Source organism: Centropristis striata, chromosome 9 (genome assembly GCF_030273125.1).
Source record: "Centropristis striata isolate RG_2023a ecotype Rhode Island chromosome 9, C.striata_1.0, whole genome shotgun sequence".
Classification (NCBI taxonomy): domain Eukaryota; kingdom Metazoa; phylum Chordata; class Actinopteri; order Perciformes; family Serranidae; genus Centropristis; species Centropristis striata.
In genome coordinates this window covers 21,423,286-21,440,696 of record NC_081525.1, presented here as the reverse complement: position 1 = coordinate 21,440,696, position 17,411 = coordinate 21,423,286, and the positions used below count along the sequence as shown (strand labels likewise).

The 17,411-nt window shown below is 39.9% G+C and overlaps 2 protein-coding genes and 1 non-coding gene across 6 annotated transcripts in view; 1 reads left to right on the top strand and 2 right to left on the bottom strand.

Annotated features, from left to right (window-relative positions):
* The window catches only part of LOC131978138 (glypican-5-like), a 69,337-nt gene extending 63,433 nt beyond the window's left edge, over positions 1–5,904 (bottom strand). Inside the window, exons 1-2 of the mRNA XM_059341660.1 lie at positions 5,606–5,904; positions 2,065–2,226 (exon numbers count right to left, since the gene is read on the bottom strand). Of these exons, the coding sequence (XP_059197643.1) occupies positions 2,065–2,226; positions 5,606–5,783 (340 nt within the window). The 5' untranslated portion in view covers positions 5,784–5,904. The remainder of the gene's footprint in view (positions 1–2,064; positions 2,227–5,605) is intronic.
* A 3,694-nt stretch (positions 5,905–9,598) lies between these two features.
* trnam-cau (transfer RNA methionine (anticodon CAU)) lies at positions 9,599–9,671 on the bottom strand. Its single transcript has one exon. It is a non-coding gene; the product is annotated as a tRNA-Met (tRNA).
* A 254-nt stretch (positions 9,672–9,925) lies between these two features.
* Positions 9,926–17,073, top strand: nasp (nuclear autoantigenic sperm protein (histone-binding)). 4 transcript variants are annotated; one of them, XM_059342056.1, is made up of 15 exons: positions 9,926–10,559; positions 10,950–10,997; positions 11,761–11,874; positions 12,243–12,323; positions 12,515–12,621; positions 13,096–13,521; positions 13,778–13,836; positions 13,913–13,983; positions 14,145–14,218; positions 14,521–14,709; positions 14,898–15,061; positions 15,266–15,346; positions 15,435–15,500; positions 16,045–16,176; positions 16,872–17,073. In XM_059342056.1, exons 1-15 carry the CDS (start codon positions 10,522–10,524, stop codon positions 16,908–16,910), a joined length of 1,689 nt encoding a protein of 562 aa, XP_059198039.1. In that variant the 5' UTR covers positions 9,926–10,521; the 3' UTR covers positions 16,911–17,073. The 4 variants fall into 4 exon arrangements, with proteins under 4 accessions (XP_059198039.1, XP_059198038.1, XP_059198042.1 ...); XM_059342055.1 differs by having other exon boundaries at positions 13,096–13,524; XM_059342059.1 differs by lacking the exon at positions 13,096–13,521 and having other exon boundaries at positions 9,933–10,559.
* The last annotated feature ends 338 nt before the right edge of the window (positions 17,074–17,411 follow it).

The following is a 17,411-nucleotide window of genomic DNA, read 5'->3' as shown; positions in this document are numbered from 1 at the left end:
GATATTGATACTGAATATCGGATCGGTGCATCCCTAAAAAAACATTTTCTTTTCTGCATTTCTCAATGGTTTGAGCAGCACAATACAAACCCCATTTCCTTCCATTGTACTGAGGTTGCTGTAGTATATTCAAAGAATGGCATCTATCACTAATCTTAAGCATAAAAAACTATCTGCATGTCCCTTGGGTTTAATGAGAAAATGTGTTTTGTTTTTTTATTTGGGTGAACTCACTATTTAAAAGCTTCAATCATATTGTTTAAAGTTCAAGTAAATGTTCAGTTCTAAACTGGTCTCGTCTCACTTGCTGGTGTTTTGGCTTTGTTTAGGCCTTCTTTGTGTATGGGTGTTTTGCATTAATTTTACCCATGGATGGTTTAGCCATCCGTTGGGCATAAATAGCAGCTGAAATGGAGCCTGAGTGCATTCAGATGTAGCAGGGGAGGAGAGTGAGGGACAGAGGGATAGAGAGACAGAAAAAAGAAGACAGAGAGGTACATGTTTGCCATGTCTGTCTGCTCAGTTTCATCAACTCTACCCGTCTCCTAATCTCTGCACGACATGCACGCAAACACACATTCATGTGCACAAACACACACACACACACACACACACACACACACACACACACACATGCTCACACAGACTGGTGAATAGCGTTGAGAGACAAGTGGACAAGCAAAGTATTCTTCCTCCTATTCAAAGCAGCCCGTTAGGGACCGGCTGTTGCCCACGGCAACAACACTTTGCTGCGGATACGTACTGAATGTAAACATTCTCCGTCCCTCGCTCTCTCATTGGTCAAGAACAAAACCTGATTATCGCAGCGACAGAGACAGACAGACAGAGAAAGAGAGCGGAGAGTTGTAACAAAGTTTTCCGCTGCTCCCTCTGAGAGTTTGCTCTCTCAAAGACTCAATCGAACATCAGTTGTTTGTTTGGCTAGCCACTGTGGCGCCTCACAAAATAAACTGGCCTCACACCACCACCCTGACACAAACTAGCTATTTCATGATGAACACACAAAGTGAGAATGGCAGGGGGCTACAGGCACTTGACAGAACTGTTAAAACACCAAAATCACCACTGCTATTAAAGTCACTTTGATTTAATCACCAACAGGCATTATTGGTGCTTGTCAATCATAATAAATCCTTAAGGAAAACTATGAATGCAGCATAGCTGAAACAGAAGCAAGCTTTTTAATGTCCTGATGGAACAAATGGATAATTTCATGATGGATTAATCTTGGAATACTTTAACAATCATTTTCTGATCGTCTAGTCATTAAAAAAAAAGAAAGACCACTTCCCAGTGATATTTTACAGAGCCTGTGGTGGTGGATTTATATTACTTTTTTAAAATTCAACCAACAGTCCAAAAGCCACACCATATTCAGTTAAAAAATAGTAAACAAATTGGAAAAAAAAAAAAGATAATTATTTTGTTTGAGAAACTAAAACCAAACACTTTCCTGGTGTGTTTTTGTTTGTTTGAAAAAAAAAAAAAAACAACAACACACACACATCAACCTACATGTACATTTTTTTCAATTCCCAAATATGCTTTATTATTTCAATATTGCATTGAATTAATTAATACAGTGGCAAGAAAAAGTATGTGAACCCTTTGAAATGCTCATAAAAACTCATAAAATGTGATCTGATCTGCATCTTAGTCCCATGTATAGACAAACACAATGTGCTAAACCTAATACCACACAAACAATTATAATGTTTCATGTCTGTATTGAATACATCCATGAAACATTCATAGTCCTGGTGGAAAAAATAAGATAACCCTTGGATTTAATAACTGGTCGAACCTCCTTTGGCAGCAATAACCTCAACCAAGCTCCTCCGGTAGCTGCTGATTAGACCTGCACAACATTCAGGTGGAATTTTTGGACCATTCTTTCTTACAGAACTACCTCAGATCATATTTTATGACAAATAAAGGCAGAAAACTAGGTCATTTTGAAGGGTTCACTTTCTTTTTCTTGCCAATGTATGTGTATTGTATCCTACACCCCTTCCTTCCTCTTTAACTGCTTTTCTCCCTCACCTTGGTAGGCCTTGGTGTGTCCAGCAATCAGGTACTTAAGTTCAAAGCTGAAGGATCGCATCTTCTGCTGTGTCTCACTTCGAACCGCCGCCATGTAGCTGTCCTCCATCTTACTGGTACAGCAGCTGGGTCCAGGGTGGACACACACTCGCAGTGACTCATCTGAAAGACAGAGACAGTAGCTTCAGGATGGCTCATATTTTCAGCCACGGAGAGGTTAAATCTCCTCCAGTACAGAATGTGAAGGGGGAAGGGATTATTTAATGAAGTATGCATAGATTTCTATCAACCTTTACTCCGACCTTGGTTAAAAATTTGAAGGCGTATTCAGCAAGTTTCTCATGATTAATAAAAAACAGTGACATATCTGATAAATATTTCATATTTTTTCTAGAACAAAGGGTAAGAATAAATTTCACCAATATAACCAGAGATAGAGATTCATCCCTAAAGATTGTTTCAAGACACATGCCATCGCTGACTTGAGTAACAGTCTCAAAGATCTGTTTTATTCTGTTTGGACGCACCTACGGTGAAAGGAAGTGAGTGCGATTTTTGATAGAGGTGTGAATCGGCACAGGCTCCACAAAATGATTTTATCACAATACTTGAGTCTAGATATGATATTTTTGTGGTTTTAAGCATTGTGCGATATGGTGAGTATCGCGATACAATATATTACAATTCAACTGTTTAACTGCATTTTGTGTCCACAAAATGTAATTCAATTAAGAATTGTTTTGTCAAATCCTAGAAAATTCTCAGTCTGTTCATCTCACTTCAGTCTTTTTATTTCTCCACAATGAGAGTCAAACCACAAACTGACCAACAAAGTATTCAGTCAAACAGAACTGAACTGATATCAAACATGTATGGACGACAACAACTGCTGGGTGATGCAACCCGTCAATAACTGTTCGTTCATAACATGCAAATGCACAGACTTTCATCAGTGGGCCATAAACTTAATCGTCATAGTATTACTTAATCTGGCGATGGATAGTGATTTACAGACATTAATTGAATAAAAATATTATTACTTTAACAAACTAATAACAACCCATTGTGTTAATCTATTAAATGAGTTTATCCACTTAGGGAGCAAAAATCTAAAAGCATTCCATGAACAAGACTGTATGACCTCACAAAAATAATTCTAAAATGGGACCTATGGGACAGACATGATGACATACACCTTTCACCACTCACACTTAAGTGTGTGTGTGTGTGTGTGTGTGTGTGTGTGCTGTGTAGCAGTCTGACGTTGGTAGACTGCTGTAAGCCAAGCTGTAAAGAAGCTGACTGAGATCAAAGGAGAGAGAGAGAGAGAGAGAGATGAGAGGAATGGACGGTTCACCTATGTCTGACCTAACACACACACACACACATACAACCTGAACCTGTGTCAAACTTTTGGCCATTCCTATTAGCTCTGGCTGACTGGAAACAACCACTCCAAAACTAACTCAGTCAGCATGACTCAAAAACCTGTGAAGCCTCTGTTCTTGTCTTAAAGTTACTCATTAAACGTGTTTTTAAAAAATCTTAGCACAAGGTCCACTCATTGGAAATTTTCCAGAGCTTTCAGCTGCATCACATGGCTTTCATCTGCAGATGGTTTGCCCAGTTGTCATAGAGCAAGTTTCCCTCGTTATCACATGATACATATATGGAATTTCAGGTCACATGATAACAGGTGGTGCGTAGTACAGTATATGTCTGTGGGCGCAGATTAATCCCAGTTTCAGAAATTTCCGGTACATGGACCTTTTTTGTGAGAGATCATTAAGTTAATGTGACCTCGTACTCAACTATATATAAACTCATTTTAGTAGGTCGTTTCGGAGGTACTTTATATATTTTTTCATCTTGTATATTAGAAGCCTTGACCAATGAAAAGACCAAGGAGTGGTGTATTTGTGGTGTTTGTGTCTGTCGAGGATTAGTTACACAACTGTAGCCTTCTTAAAATGACACCTCTCCCAAATGAATTCAGGCTTGGCCACACCAGATCAAAAGACTGTGCTGTGTAGGGATGTTGTATAGAGATTCTACTGGTGTAACCGTCTATAATTAGCAGACATCTCCGCCTGAAAATGCAAAGGTCACCATCATGTGTCGTTAACTAGCTGTTAACAATCACAAGCTCATAGCACACTATCAGTTCCTGCAGGAACAATCATAATGGAAACACTACAGTGCCTTATGTCGAATTTGGTTGGTACAAGCTACTGCAAACTAAGTGTGATCAACCGCGGGCAAACTCCTAGTCCCCAAAGGAACGTTTTACAGCTACAGCAGAGCTTGTTCATTCTGTTGCAGCTGTACGTTATCGACAGATGTCTGGCACAGATTCCCTCAAGTCTGCTGATTATAGCAAGGCTATTATCATCTCATTCATATGCATTTCCATGAACTCTATAATTATGACAAGGAGCCAGTTTATGTGTGTCAAGATTACAAGAACACAAAGCGTGTTAACTCAAGATCTGTATCATCCACCACTTGTCCCTACTACCTGGGGAAATCTAAAATTACTGCCAACAAAATGACTCCAAGGTATCACCTTTTTGTGATTTCATTTTCAGTGCAGTTACATTAAAAAATGTTGATGTCCTATTGAACAGTTTAGAAGTGGTTGCTCACTCTCTGCAATATTATGCAAAGAGACTCTCATGAGCCAGACAAAATCTCATGAGCATTTACATTTAGAAAACGGCATATTTAACACCACCACTTATAGCCAACTATGCTTTCAAGAGCTCTATATAAGTGCTGCAGACTATTTTGCAACAGAAATAGCTTCTCTCTCTAAGAAGTGTTGGTCTATGCTGCACAGCGCACATCCCTTATTTCTAAAACTATGTGTTAAAACACTGTGTGGGCAACAAGAAACTGCAATGTTTTAGATATAATAATCTAACAACAGGAGAGATATTACACTAGAGTTTGATTTAACGCTACATGGAGTTTGTTTGCTTTCATTTTAGTCACAAAAACACAAGGAAAATGTAGCAATTTTTTAAAATTTATTTTAGCACAGGAAGGCTGCCAATGCCTTATTGTGCTGTGGTTAGTAGGGATCTTATCCATATATTTGATCCACATATTTTGTGTGGTGAGGAAATAATTTGGATCATTTTCCTAAGTAAGTAAATCTAAAAAGTACAAGTCCTTCAATTGAAACTTTACATATGTATTGTCAGCAAAATGTTAAAAGTAAAAGCAGTTATTATGCAGCAGAATGGCCCTATCCGGGTTATATTATAATATATGAATATAACTTTAACTACTTTATATACTGCTCAGTAGTTTGATTTTTGACACTGAATTTCAATTCATACACTCATCATATTTTGCATTTATAATCTCGATCTGCAGAGCCAAAAATGTAAATAGCTGGAGTCAAATGCACAATACTGCCTTTGAAAATGCAGTAGAGTAGTACAGTGCTTCAGTATATGTACTCAGTTACTTTCCACCTCTGTGTATTTCCTCCTAAAGTATTTCTACCATGATATTTCCAAAGGGGCAGACTGACCTGATCCCGGCCTGTCTGGCACCAGCTCCACCGGGCCTATTTGGCGCATCATGTAAGCTGTCTTCACCTCATGACAGCTGTCTGCATCGGCTGATCTACAGCCAGTCTCCGGTAGAAAAACAAAATACAACAAAATCACCCAAAGCAAGTCCACGTTTTGTAAGGCTGCACGAAACATCGCAACATGTCAGTCAGGAGATAGAGTCTGGATGGTTAATATGAATTCCTAAAAAGTCCCACGGTGCAGTGTGACTGAAAACTTCATCTGCAGCCAGTAAGTCTGTCTGGAGCCCACAGTCAGGCTCAGCGCCCTCCTCTCTCTCTGACTCTCTCACTCACTTCAGCTCAATTACTTAATTGACATGTGCACTCAAAATACTTTTGAGAAACTGTGTCGTTTGAAAACGTGTGTCTGCTATTAAATCAGCTATCGTTATATTAACAGTAACTTATGAAAGTTAGTAAAATGACAGCACAAGAGCACAAGTGTCATAACAATCATAAGGAATGAAAGCAATTCCCTCCCAATTCACTAATTTATGTGATCATAAACCATCTGTTTATTTAATTTTATTTAAATCATTACAACGAAGTTATAGCTCTCTCGCTTGCATAATTTACAGCAGCTGCTTCTGCAGTTAAGGTCCATTAAACTTGACTGATAGCTGAGTGAAGTGGAATCAAAGGGAAGTAGTTTGACAGTGGAACATGGGCGCCACCTTCTGGTCACTCTGGGTCATAGCATATCCATTTTTCAATTCCTGAATAAAATAACCACAATATTAATTTAATGTATAGACATTTCCCACAATTATGTGGACCTTAAGAATTATTCTGATGTTTTACGTTCCTCCCACTCATTATATAATATAATAGCCTAAATATATGACGATAGATAGCTTTATTAGCTCGCTACAATTTGCTAGTGGTTAGCACTCTTGCCTCACAGCAAGGTGGTCGCCGGTTCGACTCCCACCTGCGGCTCTTCTGTATGGAGTCTGCATGTTCTCCCCGTATCAGCGTGGGTTCTCACCGGGTACTCCGGCTTCCTCTCACCTTCCAAAAACATGCACTTAGGTTTAATTGGTGACTCTAAAATGCCCGTGTCTGTTTCTATGTCCTGTGATAGTCTGGCGATCTGTCCAGGGTGTACCCCGCCTCTCGCCCAATGTCAGCTGGGATCGGTTCGAGCCCCCCGCGACCCAAGTGCGGATAAGCGGTTAAGGATAATGAATGAATGAAAGAATGAATATATAATTAAAAAAATGAACGAGCATTGTTTGCTACAGATAGCTTCATTAGCTCGCTACAACTTGTTAGTGGTTAGCTGTGGCAGATAATCAGTGCAAGTGCCTTCAGTATCTGTAGCTTCTTAGGTTACATTTGGACAAAAACATTTTTGATTTTCTTAAATAAAGGTCTAGGTCTGTTCAAGCTGACCAAGTATCTAAGTTAACGATATTTGCAACTTACCCAGACAAGTTTTGGTAGGTAAATTTAGGGAAGTTAGTTACAGTTTGTGGGTAATGTACATTGCAGATTAACATAATATTTGTCTTACCTTTTTCAAACATGTATAAAAGTAACAACACTTAAACGGTTATTCGGGACACACTTTTTCTTTTCAAAAGGGTACACACCTTGCATAGAGGAGGCTCGAACCCACCAACTTTAGGTTATGTGCTCCAACAACGGCGCAGTAGTTGTAGTAACAGGCTACCAAAATCAGCTTTGGTAATGTGGCTTCGAAACCCGACATCACTGAATTTATTTGTTTGTCTGTGATACAGTGTTTTTTAATAGTGAATTATACAGAGGCTTTGGTACAGTACAGTACTGGGCCTTTGCTTGTCATTTACCCATTCTCAATTTCTTTGCTCATGCAATGGCATTCTGAAACAATTCCAGTACATGATTTCCTTTGTAAACAGGTTAATCATAGACTCAAAGCTGGATTAACCTTAAGGGCAACTGGGCAATTGCCCAGAGGCCCACAACCTCTAAAGGGCCCAGGGCAGTGTGGGCACAAGCAAAATATCTGGTTATCTCTCTCTTATATGTTAAACTATCCATCGGAGCCGTTGCTCAAAAATTAATTTTGAGGTGACAGGGTGATTTATGTTTAAAATGAGCTGAGGACCAAAATGCTAGATTCTTGATTTTTGTTTGTGTCTTGTCTTCCTCTGTGATGTCTCTATCAATTCAATACATTTGTGCTGCTGGGAATAGGTGTTGGTAAAAAAATATTTGATGCTTTGAAAGTGGTTGCTTACTTCTTTTTTTTAGTGAAAATTGAGGACACTTCCTTCCCTCTCTTTTTCTATCTTTTTGTACAGTGTCCTTGAGTGCCAAGAAAGGCGCCTTCCAAATAAAATGTATTATTATTATTATTATTGTTATTATTATTATTGTTGCCATAGATTTAGTGGGTCAATTTTGCCAGATTATACTGATGCTGATGTGTTTTGTTTTCATAACATCATATGCGAGTGAGTGGCCTTGACAAGAAGACATAGTGGTGCATTTGTAGTTCTATGAGCGTTTGTACATGAAAATGCACTTGAGGACAGTTAGTTATTGATGAATTGAGTATATTAACTGTATATTAGGCCTACTGTATTTTGCCAGATTATGGTGATTCTGGGGTCGTTGAATATTGTTGGCCAGGGTACAGAAAAGTGTTAATCTGGCCCTGCATAGAGTGTATGAGGTTAACACATCTACAGGGATTTCTAGTCTCAAGCCTCGACACCAAGCGGCAACCTCCGTTCCTGAGCGGTGAAGCCCATGTGAAAGTACCAAAAACTGCAACCTCGACTCGCCGCTTGAGACTGGCTGCAGAAGGGAGCACGTTAGATTGACTCTCATGTTAAAAGGTCCAATTTCACAGAAGAGATAAACTTCTTTAAAGCCTCTAGTCTCAAGAGCTGATTTCCCCTTTCCATGACAACTCGTATTTATTTTATTTTTATAAAGAATTCGTTTAAGTTTAGAAAATTCTGCACAAATGAGGGCGCTCCGCTTTGAGTGACAGGTCGGTGCTTTGCGTCATCGCTGCTCGCTGTCAGCTCGCTGCTTGGCCCCTCTACTCTAAATCCACTCACTGAACCTGTCCGTCCATCGTGTTTGTGTCTTTCTTATATTTTCTGCAAAATATCGTCCAAGAAGTCTTTGTTCCAGTTTTTTCGGTGAGTGAAATTCTATAATTACTTTATTTATATGTTAGTAGTAGGCCTAGTACTAATTATCAGGCGTTCCGCGCTAGCTTAGCTCTTTAACTACCGAGCTAATTAGCCAGATAATGCTAGCTTAGGTAAGCCCTCACGCCTTATTGAGCAAGGCTTGAAAGCTTATGCTTGCCAGTTTTTGAATCGTTATGCACCGTACTCCAAATGCAATAGAGAAGTTATAATTTACTGTGATTAAGTTTACTACCTTATTTATACAGTCTATTGATAGTAGTTTTTGAACAAATGAAGTTTGTGTGAGTGTGGGAAATGAAGGTCCATCACGTTAACATTATGCAATATTAAAGTTAAAACTACCAAACAGGCAATGGCTATCAGCAGCCTAAATCAGTCAGCCAACATTAGGTTATGTGCATATAGTTTCATAATAGGCCTGCTAGTGTGCCAGTTCCCCACCACCACTGTAGGTAAACTGAATTATTATAATGTTAAAATATCGAGACAATAGAATTAAGCGAAATTACCAAAATATATCAGAAGACAATGAACAATGTATGCGGAGAGTAAAAGTCTTGGTGTTAATTTTTGTGGAGTGGTTTCGGCCCCTCTTAGTAGTTCTCCCCAATACGATTAGCCAAAATATTTGAAGGTGCAATGAAAGGTGATTGGTTTTCACAATTCTTGGTAGTGGGGCGACATTTGATTGGTCACATGTTGGTAGCATTTGAATTTGCTATTGGCTGGCTAAAGATTGATTTGCTCGGAGAACATATGACAGACACGCTAAATAAAAACTAAAAACAAATGCCCCGTGTGAGGCTCGGACTCACGACCTTCAGATTATGAGACTGACGCGCTGCCTACTGCGCCAACGAGGCTCTGCGTCCACAGCGTACAAAATTGCATTTTTATCAGAACGTAAAAATATATTACTCTATATTACTAAACTATGGTGTGTTCACTGTCAATGCGAACCGAGAGGTTTCACTCCCGTCTGATTCCGTTTTCAGGAGTCGACCGTCTCGAATGCGACTGAGAGTAATAACAGACTTTATTCTTTAAACAAAAATGTTGTTTTCATTCAGACCAACGGCATTATCAAGCTAAATCATCTTAAACGCAAGCTGATTCAGATCATAATGATCTGTTGTTGTAAATTACTGTTACATACCGGTAGTTGTTGTATACAATCCATCAGAAATATGACAATCCCAAGTAAGAACGGCTTACATTAACCTTCAGATAGTAATTAATAAACACGAGTTTGTCAGGTGGGCTTTAGATCAAATCGACTCACCAATTTCTGATAAATTCCAACAACTAAAAAATGCATATTGGCAGATTTAAGAAGTGTAGCTATTTATCATGTGAAAACTGTATAAATCAAATGAAAATTCAAACAAAAATAGCCACAAGTTATTCTGTAGGACTTGTGCGTGCCAATCAATACGCAGATAATGTGTTTTTTTGCTTGTCTCTGACACAATACTTCAATATTTCCTATGTTTTATTTTATGACTATTTTTCCCTACTGGTTCTGAATGCATCATGATACTTGCTGCGGCCCCTTTAACTCCAATCTCCCGCGTCCCAAGTTAAGCGGAAATAGAAAGCCTTTTTTCTCTATTTAAGCGCGCCAACAAAGACTGTCAGGAGAGATATCGGTACTCCGCTCACCACACAGCTTTTGTTGTCTCTCGCCCCTGTCTCTACTGTCGTCCTGTAAAAATGCCAGAGGAAGCGGCCACAGCGTCAAGCTCTGGGAGGTAAGAGTCGTTTGTAATTTCTCACTGTGTACGCTACGGGAAACATACAGCTAGCTAGCATTTAGCTTGATAACGCGGCTAACGTTGACGGCCTTGTGTGGTTAGATATGTTAACATGACGTCTAGGTTTTACATACTCGCAGTATATGGTAGTAGCTATGACGGTGAAGGGATGATAAAATGCACCTGGGGCTGGCTGCAAGCGCTGCTATTATCACTCGCTGGTAAGCTAGTTGGCTATTAATCATTCGGTGCTAACAACAATAAAGCGCTGCTACCATCTCCACGAGTAGCTTCAACTATGTGAGAATATGAAAAGTTAGGTGTGTCGGCTGTGGTTGTTCAGAACTAGGTCGTGTTGACATTGACTGAAATCGTTTGAACTTGCAGTGCGGAGGAGAAGCCATGCTCTTCATCAGCAGCTGCAGCAGCAGACAGGTGAGTATCCGTACACACAACTAAATCGTCACCCTGTTAAAATAATTGCCGAACTCATTTTTTTCAAGTCTTGCAGGAAACACAAAGTTCACAAAGTGTAACATATGACATTTATTGATCATTTCACTCAAAGGATGTAACAAAGGATGGCTATTGGTATAGTTATAACACTGTGTGTAAATTATATAACTTAAGAGAAATAAATTACTTTTTTCAATTTTTAGAACATGACTTTGTGACTTAAGCAAGATATGGTAACACTTTATTTCGAAGTATTTCGTGTCTACATAAGAGTCACACAAGCCTGTCGGAAACATGACATGACAAGTATAATGAGCATTAATGTTACTTCAAAGTGTCAATGTTCATGACACATCCCATGTCATGTTTATGACATGCTCATGTCACTCTTGTGTAGAAGCCTTCAAAATAAAGTGTTACCATATCTTAAGTCACAAAGGCATGTTCAAAAAATTGCCTAAATATAATTTTATTTTGACTTGGGCATAATAAATCTGGGTAAGTCACACACTTGACATAGGCCATTATCTTAAAGTGGTAAAATCACATGATCTGATCAACTGAGGATGTAGGTGATTTTACCATAGGTGGCCGGCGTCATGAGGAGATGATTTAGGCAAAAAAAACAAACAATTTTGACAAATGACTTGGGCCATTATTTTAACAGTGTGACGACATTGCATCTGTGCACATTATTATTACTGGCGTTTATATACATGTGCTTTTTCCCCACCTCCTGCAGCTCTGTTGATGTCGCGGAGGAGGCAAAGAAGCTGATTGGCACAGGGAACAGGCATCTGGTGATGGGAGATGTTGTTTCTGCTGTCAGTGTCTTCCAGGATGCCTGCAGCATGCTGTGAGTACTAGGCTCATGTGATGTGCTGTGACTGTCTCAACATGGACAACAATATTAACTGTTAATGAAGATTATAGTTTTACTAAAGTTTAATATGTAAAATGGGTGTCTCTGAATTATATCAACCTGAAGTATTCACTTTTTTCTGTCTTCTGAGAATGTGTGGGTGTGTGATATTGAGTTTATTTTTCACTCTGGTTAAAATGTGTGGGAAGCTTAATGAAATTAATTCAAGTCATACCTCAGCTTGAAGGTGGTATTCTCCACTAGTGCTTTTTTTTTTTTTTTTTTGTTCTCTTAATTGTCTAACAGTAGTCTGTACCACCCTTTCCCAACAAAACTCTCTTCTCTTAATACTTATCTGCCAGGGCTGCAAGGTATGGGGAGACTGCTGAAGAGTGTGCAGAGGCTTTCTTCCTTTGTGGGAAGTCACTACTTGAGCTTGCCAGGTAAAACTAAAAAAAAAAAAATATATATATATATATATATATATATATATATATATGATTCAAGCACATAATTCAGTTTAGTTCATGCATTCTGTGTAGAGGCAAAGTGCTGATTGGACTACTATTAAATAGAGTTCAGTGTCAATTTTTGTACTTGACCTCCACTTTCTTTTGTGTGTGTCTTTCATCAGGATGGAGAACAGTGTTCTTGGTAATGCCTTGGAGGGAGTCCCGGAAGAGTCTGAGGAAGAGGAGCAGCCTGACAGCTCAAACATTGAAAGTGCCAACAATCTTGATGGTCAGTATCTGTGTGTATATATGTGTATTTTTTTCTCTCCTCCTGAAGAGTATATATTATAGATTTGGAATGGCATCAGAAGTTATTTGAAATATTTGGTATTTAGTTCACTCTTTGTGTAGTAATGGTGGTTTGTGACTAGGTGCATTTAATTAACTGTTTGAGTAGTAGGTCAAGGCAGGTCTGTGTATATTGCAAGCTTGTCAAAAGTTTTACTGCGTTTCCTTAAATCCCATTTCTAATAAGACTGTCAAGTACTGTGCTGAAAATTAAAGTCCAATCATCTGAAATGTAAATACAGTAACATTGGTTGCATGTGTAGAAGTGTTTGGCACAGCCAAGTTGCCCAAACAACAATTTACCAATGCAGTATTAGAAAAGAAATGTAACCATGTTTCTCACAGTGAGTTGTGAGTTCTCTGACCTTCAAATTCTAAAGAATTTGAACATGTTTTTCACATGCCACTGGTGCAGAAAAAACTAGAGATGAGCTACGAAAGCAGGTGTATGATGCAATGGCAGAGAAGGCAACGACTGAGGCCGTTGACACCAAGCTGGAGTCTGAGAATGGAAAGGGAGACACTAAGGTGAAAGAAAACGGTGTGGGCAAGTCTCCAGCCAAACATGTTAATGGATCAGAGGAACATTCAAGTTCCACTATGAATGGGGAAGCGGAGAGTTCAGTCCAGAAAGCTGAAGTGAATGGAGCGAAGAGCCCAGGAGCTCCTGTGAACGGTGTGGGGAAGAGTCCTACTGCGTCTCCTGAAAAAGAAGCTGTGAAAGAGAAGGCAATGGCTTCAAAAGCTCAGAATGGCGACAAGACTGAAGGAAAAGATGAGGAATCCAAGCCAGAGGCTGAACAGGACAATGAGCAATCGGGGGACAACGAGGAACCAGAGGGCAGTAGATCTTTGGATACAGAGCACTATTTGTGTGGAAGGGTGGAGCACAGTCTTGGTGTTTGTTGATATAAAAAAAGTCACATAAGAGGTGTTTACAAGGGTGATGGGGAAACTCTCTGAAGCAAGGATTTACTGCACTTTAGGGGAACCATTTATTTCTGGTTTTGAGCAGATTTCCCTTCAGTTTCCACTTCAGTCACAACATATAAAAACGATAGTTGGCACTCTGTATTTATGGTCTTTTGCTTTAACAGATGAGGATGACAGTGACGATGATGATGACGAGGATGGAGAGAAAAATGGAGAGGATAAGGTGAGTTCACATACATGCAGTATCTTGGAAATAATTAAAAATATTTGGATCTTGATGAAAGTCTTCTTATCCTCAGGAAGAGGACGAAGTTGGGAATTTGCAGTTGGCATGGGAGATGCTGGAGGTAGCTAAAGTCATCTACAAAAAGTAAGTGCAAAGTGATGGTAGAATAAGAACCGTAACACAATCAAGTCGGTCTTTTAAAAATGTATATATACCTTACCTGATCAGCCTGCACACGCATGGTTTAACAAATTCAGACTCTGTTAATGAGGGACAGTAAAATTCTCTTTTCTTCATCCTCACAGGAAGGAAGGAAAAGAGGACCAGCTAATGGCAGCCCAGTCATATCTGAAACTTGGAGAAGTCAGCGCTGAATCAGGTATATTTCATGCAGCATCTATGGGATGGACATGTCGCATAACCTTTCCTGCATCATCTTCTGAATAAACACTTACATTATTGTGCCAGTTTCTTGTGGGATCTTGGCTCTTCACAAATGTTTGTAGTTTCTCAAGTTTAAGTACACACTATAATAGGGCTGAAGAACAAACTATTAAAGGCCAGCGACACATGACGATTTGTTAAATTTCAAAATCATATCGGCATATTAAGACATTCTTTCACCTAGAATGTCAGCTAGTACTCGTGCAAATCTGAGTTGCATTTGTTCCTCCCTGACAGGAAACCATCCCCAGGCGCTCGAAGACTTCCAGGAGTGTCTTACCCTGCAGCTGAAGCACTTGCCTCCCCACAGTCGTCTGCTGGCAGAGACTCACTACCACATCGCCACAACACTGTGCTACATGGATCAGTACAACCAGGCAATCCAGCACTACAACAGCTCCATAAAGGTCATTGAGGCCCGCCTGGGTAAGTTTCCCTTCTCTCTAGAGGAGTAGGCTCTCTGAGGGGATGCAGGGATTGTCTTAATTTCTTGAAGGAGGAGAAAATTACTACACCTTTCTCGAACCTTCAAATTATGGCAGCTGAGGCTCTTTTTTTTTTTTATTTATTTTTAAATCATGCATGTGTTCTGATCAGTCGGTTTCTGTCTAAAGCCATGTTGCAGGAGTTGATTGACGCAGCTGATGGTGCTGCAGAAGATAAGACCGAGATGGAGGAGCTGAAGCAGCTTCTGCCTGATATCAGGGAAAAAATTGAGGATGCCAAGGAGAGCCAGAGAACGGGCAGCATCGCCTCCCAGGCCATCCAGCAGACACTAGTGAGTACACAGGACAACAAGCAGATGCACGTGTAAAGGGCTAAAAACCCTCCAGGGTAGAACTATTCTCAAAAATCTAAGTTCCTTTTTTGAATGCCTTTGCTTGGAAGGCTGAGTTTCCAGTGTAAAAATCCACCCTGGGCTTATTGGAGTGCACTATAAACTTATCTGAAGCGGTTTTGATAACTGACCCTCCTTTTGCAGGGCGGAGCCTCAACCTCCTCTGCATTCCCATGTGAAAATGGCGGGGCTTCATCATCTTCAGCGTTTGCAACAGCCAGCCAGGTAAATAAATTGTATTTGTCCACAGTCCTAGTGTGGCCTGCTTACTGTGTATGTGAATGAATGCGGTACAAAAACTTTTCTGTTTCAGATCCAAGTTAAATCGTCGTCTGAGAGCACCTCCGTCTCAAACATTTCCCACCTCGTCAGGAAGAAGGTAAGGCACACTAATCTCCTCATGCAGTATAAAACATTGTTTTTTTTCCTCCTTCATTGCTGCCAATGTCAAACTGGTGACTGGTTAAAAGCCAGTGAAATTTTTATAAATTGGTCTATTCTGCCAAATGAAATGACCATTTAATACAGAACAAAACCTTGAGGATGTACTGGCAGTGTAACAAACTGGCTGTACTGCTTTAATTGTGTTTCAAGGTCCATGTGTCTGCCTGCTTTGGTCGTGGCGATGCTGTGGCTCTTAAGCTTGCGTGTTGTGGCTTGTGTGACTTCTGTTGGTGACCTTACTGTAGTTGTGGCATGTATCGGTGGTTGCATTATGGTACTGCTTAATGCTGTAAATTAAGCTTGATCAAAGTTTTGTGTGCACGATCCATTAAATCATGTGACCTTGACATAACCTTTTTTTGGTTTCCATTTCCCTCTTCGGAATGTCAAATCTTAAAGTTATTTGTGTGAAATAGTCGTGCAGAGGTGTTAAGTTTTCTCTTCCCCCTCCCTTTGACTGGTTTTATGTTTCTACACAGAGGAAACCAGAGGACGAGAGCCCAGTAAAGGACACTGATGCTAAACAAGCGAAACAGGAAGCCACAGTTAATGGCAGCGCTGACTCTAGTGCCAGCAACGGCAATGGTGTCCAGGAGGGAAAATCACAGGAGGCGAGTGATAGGCTCATGTCTTTATGTAATAAGTTTCCAGGACAGCTTTCCAAAAAACAAGATTTTGCTGCGATGACACCCTGCTGAGTCTTTAAAAAAAAAAAGCCCAGCATGCAGTAGTTACTAGTTGCATATGGTTTCTGGTGGAGTTCCAGTCGTCTTAATTCAGGTTCCTGTTCAGAAAGTGTCATCTGAAAAAGCTGACATGTTGCAGTCTGCATCCAAGGAGGAAATGTACCTCAAACTACATGAATGCCTACGAAGAGTGTGAGGAGTCCTGTGTAATTTGACACTTAACTCATACTGGTTGTTAAACCTGCTGACGCATGTTGATCAAATCTGTGGCTGGTTGCAGGTCAGTCTTCAGACTATATGCTGCTTTTCCAAAATCACTTCTCATAATCGTGAAGTGGCCTATCTTTATAGAAGAAAACAATACTGTTCATTCGCAGATCACTTGATATCCAGCATCGGCTTCTTGTAAGTTGAGTTTCACTGCTCTCAAAGTTGTCTTTTTGCCATTTGCAAAAGGGAACTATTGACATGTTGATTTTAAAGTTCGATCAGATAATAAATGCAGTGATGGGAGCTCTTTACATGCTAAAGTGGCAATCTGCAACTTTTTCTCTTTATGATGGTCAAGCAGAGCACTGCATCCTCCATGTTAAAGTTTGTTTTTTTTCTGTTTCCTGTAGTCTGCCAACCAGTCGGCCTCTGTGGGGTCTTCAGCGTGACCGTCCTCGTCCGTCTCCTGATCTTCAAAACCAGCACAGCATGCCTGTCCAGCCCCTCTCCACCTTCAACACTTTTGTTTCTGTAAATAAGATCCATTTTCATAGATTTGTCTGTTCAGTTTTGTATACTTGTAGTAAAATAATAAACAATTTGCAGATGTAAGTTTGTATCATGGTATTCTTTAGACCAGTGGTTTTCAAATATTTTGTGCCCAAGGTGCAAGCCAGAATTTCGAATCACCATCAAGGCTTTTTGAAGTAGCCAGCTAGGGAGGTCAGGGGGCCATGCAGGACCTGGACTTTTACACAGGAGAACAGGGTTCATGTCCCATGTGAAAACAAATGTAAATGGTTTAAACATCACTGAACTTAAGTGCCCTGACGGTTTATGCAACTGCCACTTTCAGTAGTCATGTCCTCATAACTACTTCACTTCCAGCGTTTTCATACATTTACTGTTTAAACCGTCTTTTGTAACTGCTTACTAGGAAATATTTTGAT